Genomic DNA, 12,708 nt, shown 5'->3' with positions numbered 1-12,708 from the left:
AAAAAGCAGTATCTTTTCTTCTATGACGTAAGGCTCTTAAGTTTAAATCTATCAACTTTAAGAGAAATAGATTAAAAGCAGTTGCTTCCGCTTTCAGTGGGCTGTATGCTTGAAACAAAATGCAACAGAATTGGAAAAAAAATCTGATGGAAATGAGTCATTTAAAATAAAGTTAGCAGAAAATGAATACGTATTTGCAATTTGAATGTCTTTTGACCTCTTTAACAATAATTGAGCAAAATTATGGAAACAATACTTTTTCAACAATTTTTTGAATGTTTCTGCAGCCGAAATCCTTACTTGTTTGACTAAAATCAAGGAATGTGGTAAACACTTCAGGTAAAAATTGTTCAGTACCGAATTAAGAATGACATAAGAATGAAATTTAAAAGCACCAATTTTGCTCTGAAAAGGTATACACTTTTGGTTGTGCTCCTAGTTCACGGCATAATTAAATGTGTGTCTCAACTTTTTTTTGAATAATTTTTCAATGTCTCTGATCTGATACATTTCTTTGTTCAGCGAATTAAAAAAAAGATGTTTTTTCCTGCTATTATTTTCCAGACATCGATCAATAATCCAAATTCTTTTCGTCCACACTTTGCTAGTTTTGGTTGCCGTGTATTCTGTGCTGAACTTCTTCTCAAAATTGTTTATTGTTTCGGAAAGGTCGAAAATTTCTGCCAGCAAAAATATTTCAACAAAGACACAAAAAAATTAACACTTATCTGCTTTACGTTGTCATTGTCGCAACGCCTTTTTACTAACAATTCGCAAAAAATAGGCGCAAATAATGTCTATTGTTGCAACTGATTTTTTTAAATTCTTCTTGGACTCAACAATTGTTTCTTTTTTCTCAGAAGTGAGCTGAAGCAGAAAATTTATTGCCAAGGCAAAAGATTCTACAAATTAGGTTTAATGCAATATAGGCTTTCAATTATAAATATGTGCGAGACAGAGAACAAGCGAGTCTGTTTGTTTTGATATAAGTGTCATAACTTGCAGTCGTGATTAAGAACTGTTAACGGATTTCTTGCAAATTGCTTTGCTTTTTAAATAGTAAGCACAGTTAAGAGATAGATTAATTGTTTGCCAACGTTTTTTTCAGGTAATTTTTTTTAAAAAAAATGTCCCATATGTTTTTGTAGTTCTTCGAGTTTTGACCTCTGAACATTTTGTTGTAGTTCTTGCTCACATTGCAAACCAATGGAACAATATATAAGTACACAACTTGTCCTCAAAGATTTGCGGGTTTTTTAATTAACGTTCATTCTCCGTTCCTCAAAGGGTTTTGGTTTTTGAGTTTTTTATATTAAAATACTACACATCATTTTTTTCATTTTCAGCTCTACTTATGTGTTTTGTTTTGTTATGAGATTTAATGGTTTACTCATCGTGTTTGCACACATTGTCACCAAAATCCTCAGAAGGAATAGTATTTAGTATAAGCGTACTCCTCAAAGTTAATTTTAACTCCCTATTAGCAAAAGCTTCCGTTCAAGCAATCAATTCTGCTCTCCCTTTGATGTGTTTTTGAGGAATTTAGAAGTTTCTTAACACTTCTCATGTCCTTGTTTTTTGATGTCTCTTTTTGATGAGAAATTTTGTTTAGTGAGTTAGATTTCTTGAAGGACTGGTAACCACTCAATTTCAAGTGCTTTTCTTTTAAAGAAATCTTACAAGTATCAAGACGGTGTATAGTGTTACAAGATTTTGATCCAAAATCGTGCAACGGAGTCATACATCTTGCAAGAGCTTAAAAAGTTTCTATTTGTTTGGCAAATCGGCATATTATCTATATTTCAAAAATATGCTTACAAGAAGAAACGTTTTTTTTTATCAATTTTTCTTATCTTGCAGACTTTTACAACTTTTTTTGTAGTTTTGTCGCAACTAAAAATTGAAAATGTAGAAAAAAGACATATTTTTTCTCAAGTGACAATTTATAATTGGTGAGAGTTGAAATACAGTGTAAGTAAAGGTAGAAGACGCGTGAAAATTACCAAAATTTGAAGAAATTCTTTGCGAAGAAATGCAATCAAAATGCATAATTGTGAAATCGAATTGTGTAATTGTGTAAATGCTCACTCGGAACAAACTTGAAAGATAACTGTTTATCTCGTAAGATAGTTCTCGTCCTGCAAAATTTTGGAGGTGAGACATTCGTCTTGAAAGATCTTGCAAGATAACCATTTTATGCTCGAATCTAGCACGATCATGCAAAATTACCATCCATACTCGCCTGGGAAAGATTTGCCGAATGGAGGCTGGAACATCATTTTTGCTTACAAACATTACCCAGGCTAAGCGCCCCCGACCCGTGACAACTGTGATCACACTACGATCTAAGTCAGTATCTTATCAGACTGTGCCAGACCGAAGCGATCTCTGATCTGACTTTTCTGCGGCTTACTTTTCTTTCGAACGTTGTCCAGAGTTACGTGCGATTCTTGCTCAGATTTCAGAGCTACTAATGATTAGACTATGACCAGACGTTTGTTCTTTTTTGATCTAGAATATCGTCCGACCAGAACCTTTTCCTTGCCCTGTAATTTTTGTCGAGTTACATCATTTGCGACCACTTGATCTGATGAAAGGTTGCTGGCATCTCAACCTGGTAGTGATTCTTCTTATCCCTTTATTAATTACATAATTTTCGCTCTATTTGTTAACGACACGTTACGTAAGAGACTTAAAAATCCTTTATCACATTAATGCATACGTCACTTCTTTTATTTGTCTTTCTGGTAACGTGCAGTTGCGTACTGGGAAATGAAACAGATGTTGAAATGGATGCAAAACTCCACAGCAAAATTATGAGGAACCTTCCCCAACATTCACCACCAAAAGACATGCTCAATAAGGTACACGGAAATGGATCTATTTGATTTCAGCTACCCCAGCGTTTCGTGTTCGCCCACTTATAAATGCTAAATAGTGTGACACTATGTAAACACACACGCGCTGGGGGTTTAAAAGTCATTTGACCACCAAAGTTAGGGGGAGGGGTGGGGAATAGATCATATATCATGGAATATAAATTGTATATAACATTTTAAATTGTATAGCAAGATTAAATTGTATAACATTTTAAAAACATTTTAAACTTGTAATATTTACCCCTGGGTTACATTTTCAGTTTACCTGTTTAAACAAAATGTTTTTTTTGCCAGGAAAAAAATTTACTGTCTATAATTTACATTTGGCATATTTTCCGTTTTTGCCCCCCACCCCTTCCCAGAGTTGGCCATTATTTGCAGACCCTGATCGGGTGTGAGCCTGGGGCGCATTTTAGTCTGACCACAGATGGTTTTCGACTCACAAAAGTCTGATCATAAACAATTTCAACCTAACGAAATTCTGATTGTAGGTAGCTTCAAAAGCATAAAATACAAAACTGTCCACATAGACGGTTTCCAACGCACAAAAAGTCTGAGACAGAGACTGTCGAGAGCGCAAAAAATATTTAATTTCGTCCAATGTCCTCTTTTTTAACAGATATGCTGACTAAAAGATATAGCACAATGCTGTCTTTAAGTAGAAAAAAGCAACATCTAACCAATATGACATCATATCTTTTGAAGTAATTTTATTTTGAGCGTACAGAAGTCTGGAAATGGTCGGGAAAAGAGATCATTTTGGCGAGAGTTGGAACTTTATGGTGAGAGTTGAGTTTAAAGGCACTTCGAGCGCACAAAAAAGTTTGACCAAGCAAAGGTATGATCATCTATCCCTTCAGTCGCGAAGGGCTTGATCAGAAGATATTTTGATCTGGGGCTCGAAACCCGTTAGTCTAAACTCATATTAGGCAACGAACCAAAATGAATTTGAAAAAAAAAATAAATCAATGAGATCGAAATGTGTGAATATTGAGTTCCAGAAAACAGTAAAATAACTTCTACTTATGTACCCAGGATGAGGTGCCAGACCAAAAGTTGGCATGTCCAGATGGTCGCGACAGAGCATTCCTATATCCAGACCGTCCTCACCAAAACCTCTAAGTCACGATTTTCGTGCGTTCAAAACTTTTCATGGGTTATACGTACGATCAAAAGTGTGTATATTCAGACTTTACTGTTTTCATATCTAGATTTTTCTTTGTTCAAAAATTTTTGTGGGATACACGCATAGCACGTTCAAAAGCGAGTGTGCCGAGACTTTAGTGTGTGCATGTTGACACCCTTAGCTTGTACCCGACATTTTTCTCCTTAGTGTTTTCTTTTCAAGTATAAAAATCATAGTGTGATGGCTATGATGTGGAACCTCAGTAGTTGGTAGAGTTTTTTTTTTGCGCAGAGAAAGTTGTCGCAGGAATATTGTATTTATGAAACAAATATCCTTTTTGCTTTTTATCATTTTATGCTAGAAATCTTGAAATTTTTATACTATACTTGCCAACAATTTATCACTTTGAATCTAAAGGTATCCCTGAGGTATGACAGCTAAGTAATTTTCAGTCATCACTTAAATTGCCATGGATATAATGATTGCCTGCGTGAGCATATTTCATCTGAATTAATTGTGGACAACCCGGGTCGAGGTGTCACCGCCATTCAACGCAAAATTATGTAAGATAAGCGGTGAATGCGGGAAATTTTGTAAGATAAGCGGTAAAATTACATAAATCAGTCAGTGAAAAAAACTTTATCGCCTAGTAGCGGTGAAATTATATAATTTCACCGCTTTAAATGAAAATTGTCCAAATTGTGTGAAGTAAGATAAACGGTGAAAGCGATGAAAGTACATAAATTCACCGCTTAACTTAGAGGTGAACTTACATAAATTCACCACTTAGAAAAAAGTGTCAAAAAGGTGTAAGATTAGGGGGTAATTTTAGGGGGATAAAACGATATAAAATAAGGGGGTAATGGGGAGTAAGGGAGGAATTGTTAGTTTTAATTCCCCTAAAATCCACCCTTAATCTTACATCTCTTTGACACTTTTTTCAAAGCCGTGAATTTTGTAATTTCATTTCACCACTAGAGTAAGCGGTGAACTTACAAAAAAATCACCGCATTTCACCGCTAAAAGTCGCAAATCTTACAAAAATTCAACGCGCATGTTTTGCAGAAAGTGGAGTGAGTTCGATTTAAATTCAAAAAAATACCAGTGGAAGAATAAGTGGTGGCTGACATGCAGGAAGTGAGAGGTTCGAACCCGGGTGAGGGCGGTAAACTGTAGTAAGCGATGAAATGTGGTGACTTTTTGTAAGTTCACCGCTTACCCTAGCGGTGAAATTACATAATTTCACCTCATTTCACCGCAAAATTATGTGCGAAACTTGCGGTGAAAAAAAGCAACTTTTCACCGCTTATCTTACGCAATTTTTGCATTTTTTCCTCGACCCGGGTATAGTCTTTTAATTATGCAAAGTTCATACATTTTATCTTTTAGACATTATACGTGCAGCTTGAACTGCACCAAGTGCTGGAAGTTGACCAGAAGAACGGATTCTGGTTTGCAAGAGCATCCTTCTTCATCAACTACTATTCCCAGTCAGCCATCTGGGATCCATCACAATACAATGATATCCAGTACCTGACTTTGAAACAAGACGAGATATGGTCATCTGACCTTGGTTAGCTCTCATTTTCTAAGCCATATAGGGAAATATATTTTTAATAAGAAAAGCAGCTGGCTAAGTGCGTAAATATTCGAGGCAAAAAAGATTGTACAATGAAAAGGTCTGCGGATACTGAATCAAACACCGTTGCAATTAAAGTAACTGTTGCCTCATGTAAAGATTAAATATAGGATAATATAGTCCACTTTCACACTGTAAAAGACACTTTTTTTGGCTCTGATCATATTATCCGCTTAGTATCGAACTTAACTTGTTTTGAAATGAGGACTTCAACTTAATTCGCCCAGAACCGACTTAATTTGTTCAGACACCATAACTTGTTAGTGAAAAAAGGAGAACTGATAATATTCAAGGCTTTATTTAGCGTTTGGATCGGCAGCACTATTTGGACATTTAGTTAGCCAACCTGGTACGGACAAACAGGTTTATTAATGATTGAAATTAATATTAAGCATGAACAGGGATTCCCCATCTAACTCAAAATGATTTTTTTTTCTATAAAAATAGTTTCTAAGAGTTGCTTGAATTTTTTCTGATAATCAAATTTGATCAATTTTTTGTAAAAATGTAGTAAAATATTGGTGCATTTTGACCCGAGAAAAAAGTTTTGGCGAGTTTTTGCCAATTACGTGAGATTTAAAAACCATAACCATAAACACATTATTTAATTATAAAAATTATCTCTGTTTAGTGATTGCAAACGCCATTGACGTCCGATACATCGCAAACCCAGACGTGTTCTTGTTCCACAATGGTAGAGTGACCTTGAAAAGCTCCCTTGTAGCTGTCAAACTAGCCTGCAGCTTTGACGTCACTCATTTCCCTTTCGATCAACAGACATGTTATTTCAAAATTGGGTCAGCATTCAGCACACAGTTTCTTTATAATATTGGTAAGTGGAATCTGGCTTGCCATGTCTAGTAGACCTTTTCTTATGAAACAGTTTCCGGATCGAGAAGTTTTTGTCTAATGCCAGCGAAGTTCTGAGTGAGTTGCTGTGAAAAGTGATGAATGGGCGTGAAAAAATTTGTATCAGTTAAAAATTGTCGCTGCTCCAAAAATTCGCCACATTCAACGCATTCACGGCTTCTAGAAAACGTAAGTTTTTGGCAAAAAATTTTTTCCACCGCATTTCGCCAATATCTTCCGTTTTTTTCCTGGTGAACGGCAAAACGTAGGCCTGCTTTTAATACTTTTACACACTCATGCGGGACTCATTGGTAGTAATTGATTCCATTTCCTATCCAATTTGTGATTACTGCTTTATCTAATTAGCAAAATGATCCAAAAAAACAAAATTAGCAAAAACGAAAAAATGACGGAAAACATATCTTGTTAGGAAGCATTTTTCGATTCACTCTTTATTTCTCTGATCTGTAACTTACGTTTACATGAATTTTGATCATATTTATTCAATCATGGCCATTATTCACACCTATGAAAAATATTTCTGTTGTTGTTCGACAAACTGCTTTCTATTTTCTGTTCATTTCACAGTTGTTCGCATATGAAATTTCTCTTGCATTAATTTATACATAAACATTATGGTTATCGCTGTGTTTTTGTTTCATTCACAAAAGGTTTTGCTTTGCAATGACGGCTATGATGTAAAAATTGACATAAAGGCGAAATCGTAAACTATTTTTCTCATCGATTTAAAAGATGCCGTGGCCGACCAAAAAGTGTATGCAAAGACTGCGTTTCACGAAGACGCCCAGGGAAAAATTTTACAAGTCTTATTAAAATTGGCTAGTTGATATGACGGTCACAGAGTATGAGATTTCCAATTTTTCAACAATCGGGAAGGTACTTTGGATACTGTAACTGTGTTTTTTTTTAAATATCACATATTACTATATTTTTGAAGCAAAAGACTAAAGCTATACCCTTAATTCATTGCTGATAGAATGACGATTGTTACAGCTGAGGTACTAATTATTTTCTTTCAACCGATCAAATTCTCAAGGTAAACCTTTTGGCATATTATCAACAGGACTTCGTAACTTATTCTGCGCGCTGCCTTTCTAATTTAGTGTTGCTTGTGGATTCTTTAGAATGCATAACTAAAAGTAAAAAAAACTTTATTAGTGCCAAAATTGCGGAATCATGAAGAGACCATTCTTGACTCAAGTTTGTTAATGAAAATAACTTGACTTTAGTTTGCTATGAAATGATCTTAACTGGAACTATGAATTGACTTACCTCGACTTCAAGCAGGATACTGGATTGTGCATTTATAGTCAATGCCGACCCCCGCCCTATGTCAGGGTTTCACACCAATATAAATTATTTCTGTTTTTGTTCGACAAACTGCTTTCTATTTTCTGTTCATTTCACAGCTGTTCGCATATGAGATTTTTCTGGCATTAATTTACACATAAACATTATGATTACAGCTGTGTTTTTGTTTCATTCACAAAAAGGTTTTGCTTTGCAATGACGGCTATGATTTAAAAATCGACATAAAGGGCTGAGAGCGAAATCTTGAAATATTTTTCTCATCGACTTACAAGATGACCGTGCCAGACCATAAAGTGGTATGCAAAGACCGCGCTTGGCTGAAACAAACCAAGAAGAATCTTAGGCAAGCTTCTCAGCCAAACTTCAGCTGAACCCAAATTCTTCTACTGAATTTTAGCGCGAAATAAATGTGATTCTGTACTTTTTGAAGCCCAGGGAGAAACTTCACAAGTCTTATCAAGATTGGCTGGTTAATATGACGGTCACAGAGTATGAAATTTTCAAATTTTCAACAATCAGGAAGGTATTTTGGATGCTGTTATTGTTTTTTTTTTAAAAAAAATAAATAATACTAATTTTTTGAAGCGTAAGAATAAAGCTATACACTTATTTCATTGCTGATAGAATGGCGAATGTTACAGCTGTAGTACTATTTATTTTCTTTCAACCGATCAAATTCTAACGATAAACCTTTTGGCAGATTATCAAAATTTTATCAAGATTATCAAATTATCAAAATTATCAAATTAAGGTCGAGGTATTTTCGTTAACAAACTTTAGATTATCTGACGTTTGTTAACGAAAAAACCTCGACCATAATTTGCTATGAAAAGATCTTAACTGGAGCTATAAAAGGACTTACCTCGACTTCAAGCAGGATGATGGATCGTGCAATTATAGTCAATATCGACTCCCGCCCTATGAGATTCAAAGTCTTTCCCATAAGTCAGAGTGTAAGTGTCTAATCCTGGGTGTAAGTGTTTCGGGGGAAATTATCCATAAGTTGGACAGAAGGCCCTCACCTTGTTGTCACCATCCGGATTACGTCCTAGGTTATACTGATTTTTGGGGTACCCTAGTCTAGATCTGAAATTATTGAAAAGACTGTCCTCGACCGAGTAATACATTCAAAGACTGTCGTTGATAGATTTTTGGTATGAAAAAAACTTGTCAGGACGTGTGATGTTCTCGTCTATGGCTGAAACTAAAACAACCGTCCTGGAATTTGACGAAACGATAAAACGAGTCCCGGAATTTGGATGGGTGATAATAAAACGCGTTCTGGATTTCGGTTGGACAATGAAACATGTCCTGAAAATTGGCTAGACAATAAAAAATTTCCTCGATTGACAAAATATGTACTCGTAGCAAAGTGTTTTTCTTTCCTAAGAAATTAGCACAAATGGTTCCTAATACATAGCGCAATTGGTTGACCATTGAGAAAGTTTGGTAGGAGAAGGGCAAGAGATCGAATCCAGGTTTAGGCGGCACTTTTTAGTTTGACTAATTTTTGTCTACTATAAATAAAATTTGGCTGTACTTATGAAAGAATTAGCCTCGACTTTAATAAGGGTCCTCCGCCGCATAATTTACTTATTACCCCTCCCCCACCACCTTGAATTATTAGGTCTCTTCATAATCTCCAGGTCTAGACGAGGGATATTCATTTGTTTCAGTGAGTGAATCGAGTGAAGCAGTTCTTGACTGGTACACAGAAAATGACCAATGGGAACTAATGAGACCTGTCAAGTTACATGTGCAACGAACTATCGTAGACGCAAACGCCAACTTAGGCGCTGACGATTTTGTGGCTGAGGTTCGGTTACGTCGACGTCCAACTTATTGCATCATAGGAAACTGCTTTTTCATTAATTAGTAGATTTTCCATCTCATAGTCAAATTAACGCCATATGTGGATTTTTAAATGTGGATTTATCGCCATCAAAAATTTTGAGTTCAACAGTCCGAAAACTTTGGTCAATAATCCAAAAGACAACTTACGGCTTCAAAACTTTGTTATATAGTTAATAAGATACCATATACGTTCCATTGTATGGCCTCCTTGGTTTCAAGTGGCCATTTTGGGTACATATTCAGCTCAAATCAATCAAAAGTTGTTTCTCACCCATACGTTTGAAAAAATATTTCTTAAGATAAACTCACAAAATCGCCTATTGTAAGTCACTTTTTTATTCCAATTTCTTGAAATCAAAACTTTCAGAAAAAGTTGCGCACATTATCTGACTGGCTTCATGGCGCATCATTTGCTCATTTTTTAAAAATAAACATAAGTTTTCCTATATTACAATTCATTATTTTTGCAGAAAGTACAAGAGTAAGATAAGCAATTAGTACCAAACAATTGGATAGGTTACTTCTTACTCAGAGGTTTTTTTCGTATTACTATATTATTATGAGTTATCGGTATTTGAGAATCATTCTATCAAAATCATAGAAACAGTGGAAACAGTTGAACGATTCTCAACGTGAGTGCTTAGCTGAAATTGAAGCCAAAAAAAATCTAAAAAATAATTCATTGTAATTTTACATTAAAAGCAATACATAATTTTTATTTAAAAAAAATAATACCCCTTCTAATACCTGGTGCCGTTAAACGATTTCTGAATGTAAAAAAAACATTGGGAAAAGAACATTTCGTTGAAGAAAAGGCATTCTGTTTTCTTTGAACGCTGCCCAGAGTATAGAAAAGCAGATTATCAGCTTTCCGCTTGTTTTTTTAATTTTGTGTTTTTTAATTTATTTTTTTTTGTATTTGCGAGTGATTAATATCGGGGCTAGATTTGGAATGTTCCCATAACATACAAATATTTGTCTAGATGTTCTTTGGGTTATGGCATCGTTATTCGTCATATGAACTCCATACAAAAAAATTGATGCAAACTGTTCAGCAACAATTATTATAGTATATCAAACTAAGCAAGGCCGTTTAGTTCATTCTGTTCATTTCTCACGATATATTGAGTGTAAATCGAATGTGTACTCCAACCAACCCTGGAGTTTTCAAAATGCAAAGTGCGAGAAAACCGGACAGTTGTTTTATCCCAATAAAATTACGCTCAGTTCAACAAGAATAATTTCAAAGTATTTTGATTCAACTATTTGTTTACAATTTCGTTGCAGAAAACACAATTGTAAATCAGAAAACACTTAAAAAACACTGACTTCTCTAAAACAGTCAGCATTACAAAATGTCTACAAAACTGTCATCTCTTTAAGCGATAGTCAATGTGTGTCCTCCATTTCAAACAAATGCTTGATGAAATGAAAAACAAGCAGAAGCTCTTATGTAGCATGTTCTTTAGCAACTGTTTATTCAAGTTTAGTTACCTGCCAAAAGAGGATTGTTTTCGACCAAATTTCTCATGTAGGTGTTTTTTCGTCAATATCATTTTGAAGTAACATAAATACACATTGTGTTTTTTTTCAACAACGTTATTCCAAAAAACCGGGAGGAAATAATTCATAATAGAGCATTTTTGGTGAGAAAAGCATATTTATTTCTTTTCAAAGACGAAGGTAGGAATCGTGCTTGTCAAGACAACCCCCGACTTGAAGTGGTCAGACTCAGCCTTTTCCCTTTTCTGGAATACCGATTGTACGTGACACTTAAGCCTTGGAAATTTTTTAAGAAATGAAGACACCAATTTTCAAGGAATCAATTTACCTAAACTTTGTCTGAATTTGTGCACCCAACTCATGTTTCCTGTTTTAAGACATTTAACATGATCGAAGTTTGTGTCGTTCAATAGTTTGCCCAATTTTGGAACATTTTGAGTGGAAAATGCACCCGAACTAACAAATCATTGAAGTAAAGAAATGAAAACATAGATTTCAAGACATGCGCATGGAAAAACTTGCAACTTTCTGAAAGACTTTTTCCACTCAAAATCTGCCAAAATTGGTAAAAATTTATAATTTTCTAAATTTCAACATTAGAATCAATTGATTTTAATGTTGAAACATGGAAAATTATAAATTTTTGAGAACTTCAGGGACATCAGACGTAAAATGCATGGCAAAAGTTTATGAAAGTTAAATTTGAAGCAATGGCTCTTCAATATTAGGCAAAACAATAAATAGGTTTACATGTGTGGTTATGAATTTAAATTCAGATATGAAAAAGCAGTAGCCTTTTATATAGTTTTAATATGTCCCAATCTTCTACTCTACTTTCTATCGTCTCTAGTTTTTGCATTGCCAGTAGAGTCAGGAGACAAACTGTCTTTTATTTCAACTATTCTATTGGCTGAAGTTGTCACAGTTTCGACATTGAACGATGTTCTCCCAGAGAGCTCTTTGGGGTTCCCAATCATAGCATACTTCGTTATTGCAATCATCATACACCTCAGCTTACTCTGTTTTGGCAGCGTCATAGGTAAACTTAACACATACTGTTTAAAAATATAAAAAATACGAATTTCGCAAGTTATAAATATCGCAAGTTATACCCGTGTCAAAGTACTCCCAAAACTCCTTATAGTCTGCACAAAATCTAATTATGAATTGAACCTGACAAGAAGGGTGTTTTCCATAGTTTTTTCATGGTGGCTATTTTTTCAACCGGCATGAAGTATAATATGAGCATTTTGCTTTTATTTCTGATTTTGAGTCATGCTTTTGTTTTAGTAAACAAAATTGGACAATCAGAGAAAAAACCCGGCAAAATTTTCAAAAAAATAACAACTTCACCCAATTTGAAGTTTCTGCATATAAAGCCAGTGATCACTTCATCAATGCTTGTTCAACCATACACAGTGCCGAGTGGAGAAAACGAAACAGTTACCAAGCAAGACGAAATCAAAACAACACATGCAAAATCAATTCAAAAAGACGATTATCGTTTTGAACAACTGTCAAGCCGT

The 12,708-nt window shown here is 34.8% G+C and overlaps 1 protein-coding gene across 1 annotated transcript; it reads left to right on the top strand.

The window, feature by feature from the left end:
* The first annotated feature begins 2,789 nt into the window (after positions 1–2,789).
* On the top strand, positions 2,790–12,253 carry LOC142343107 (neuronal acetylcholine receptor subunit alpha-4-like). The gene is made up of 5 exons (XM_075394793.1): positions 2,790–2,864; positions 5,395–5,578; positions 6,276–6,476; positions 9,502–9,646; positions 11,959–12,253. The coding sequence occupies exons 1-5, from the start codon at positions 2,790–2,792 to the stop codon at positions 12,251–12,253; spliced, it is 900 nt and encodes a 299-aa protein (XP_075250908.1).
* Positions 12,254–12,708: the final 455 nt, after the last annotated feature.

Source organism: Convolutriloba macropyga, chromosome 7 (genome assembly GCF_964194025.1).
Source record: "Convolutriloba macropyga chromosome 7, txConMacr16.3, whole genome shotgun sequence".
Lineage (NCBI taxonomy): Eukaryota > Metazoa > Xenacoelomorpha > Acoela > Convolutidae > Convolutriloba > Convolutriloba macropyga.
This window is presented reverse-complemented; position numbering and strand designations above follow the sequence as displayed.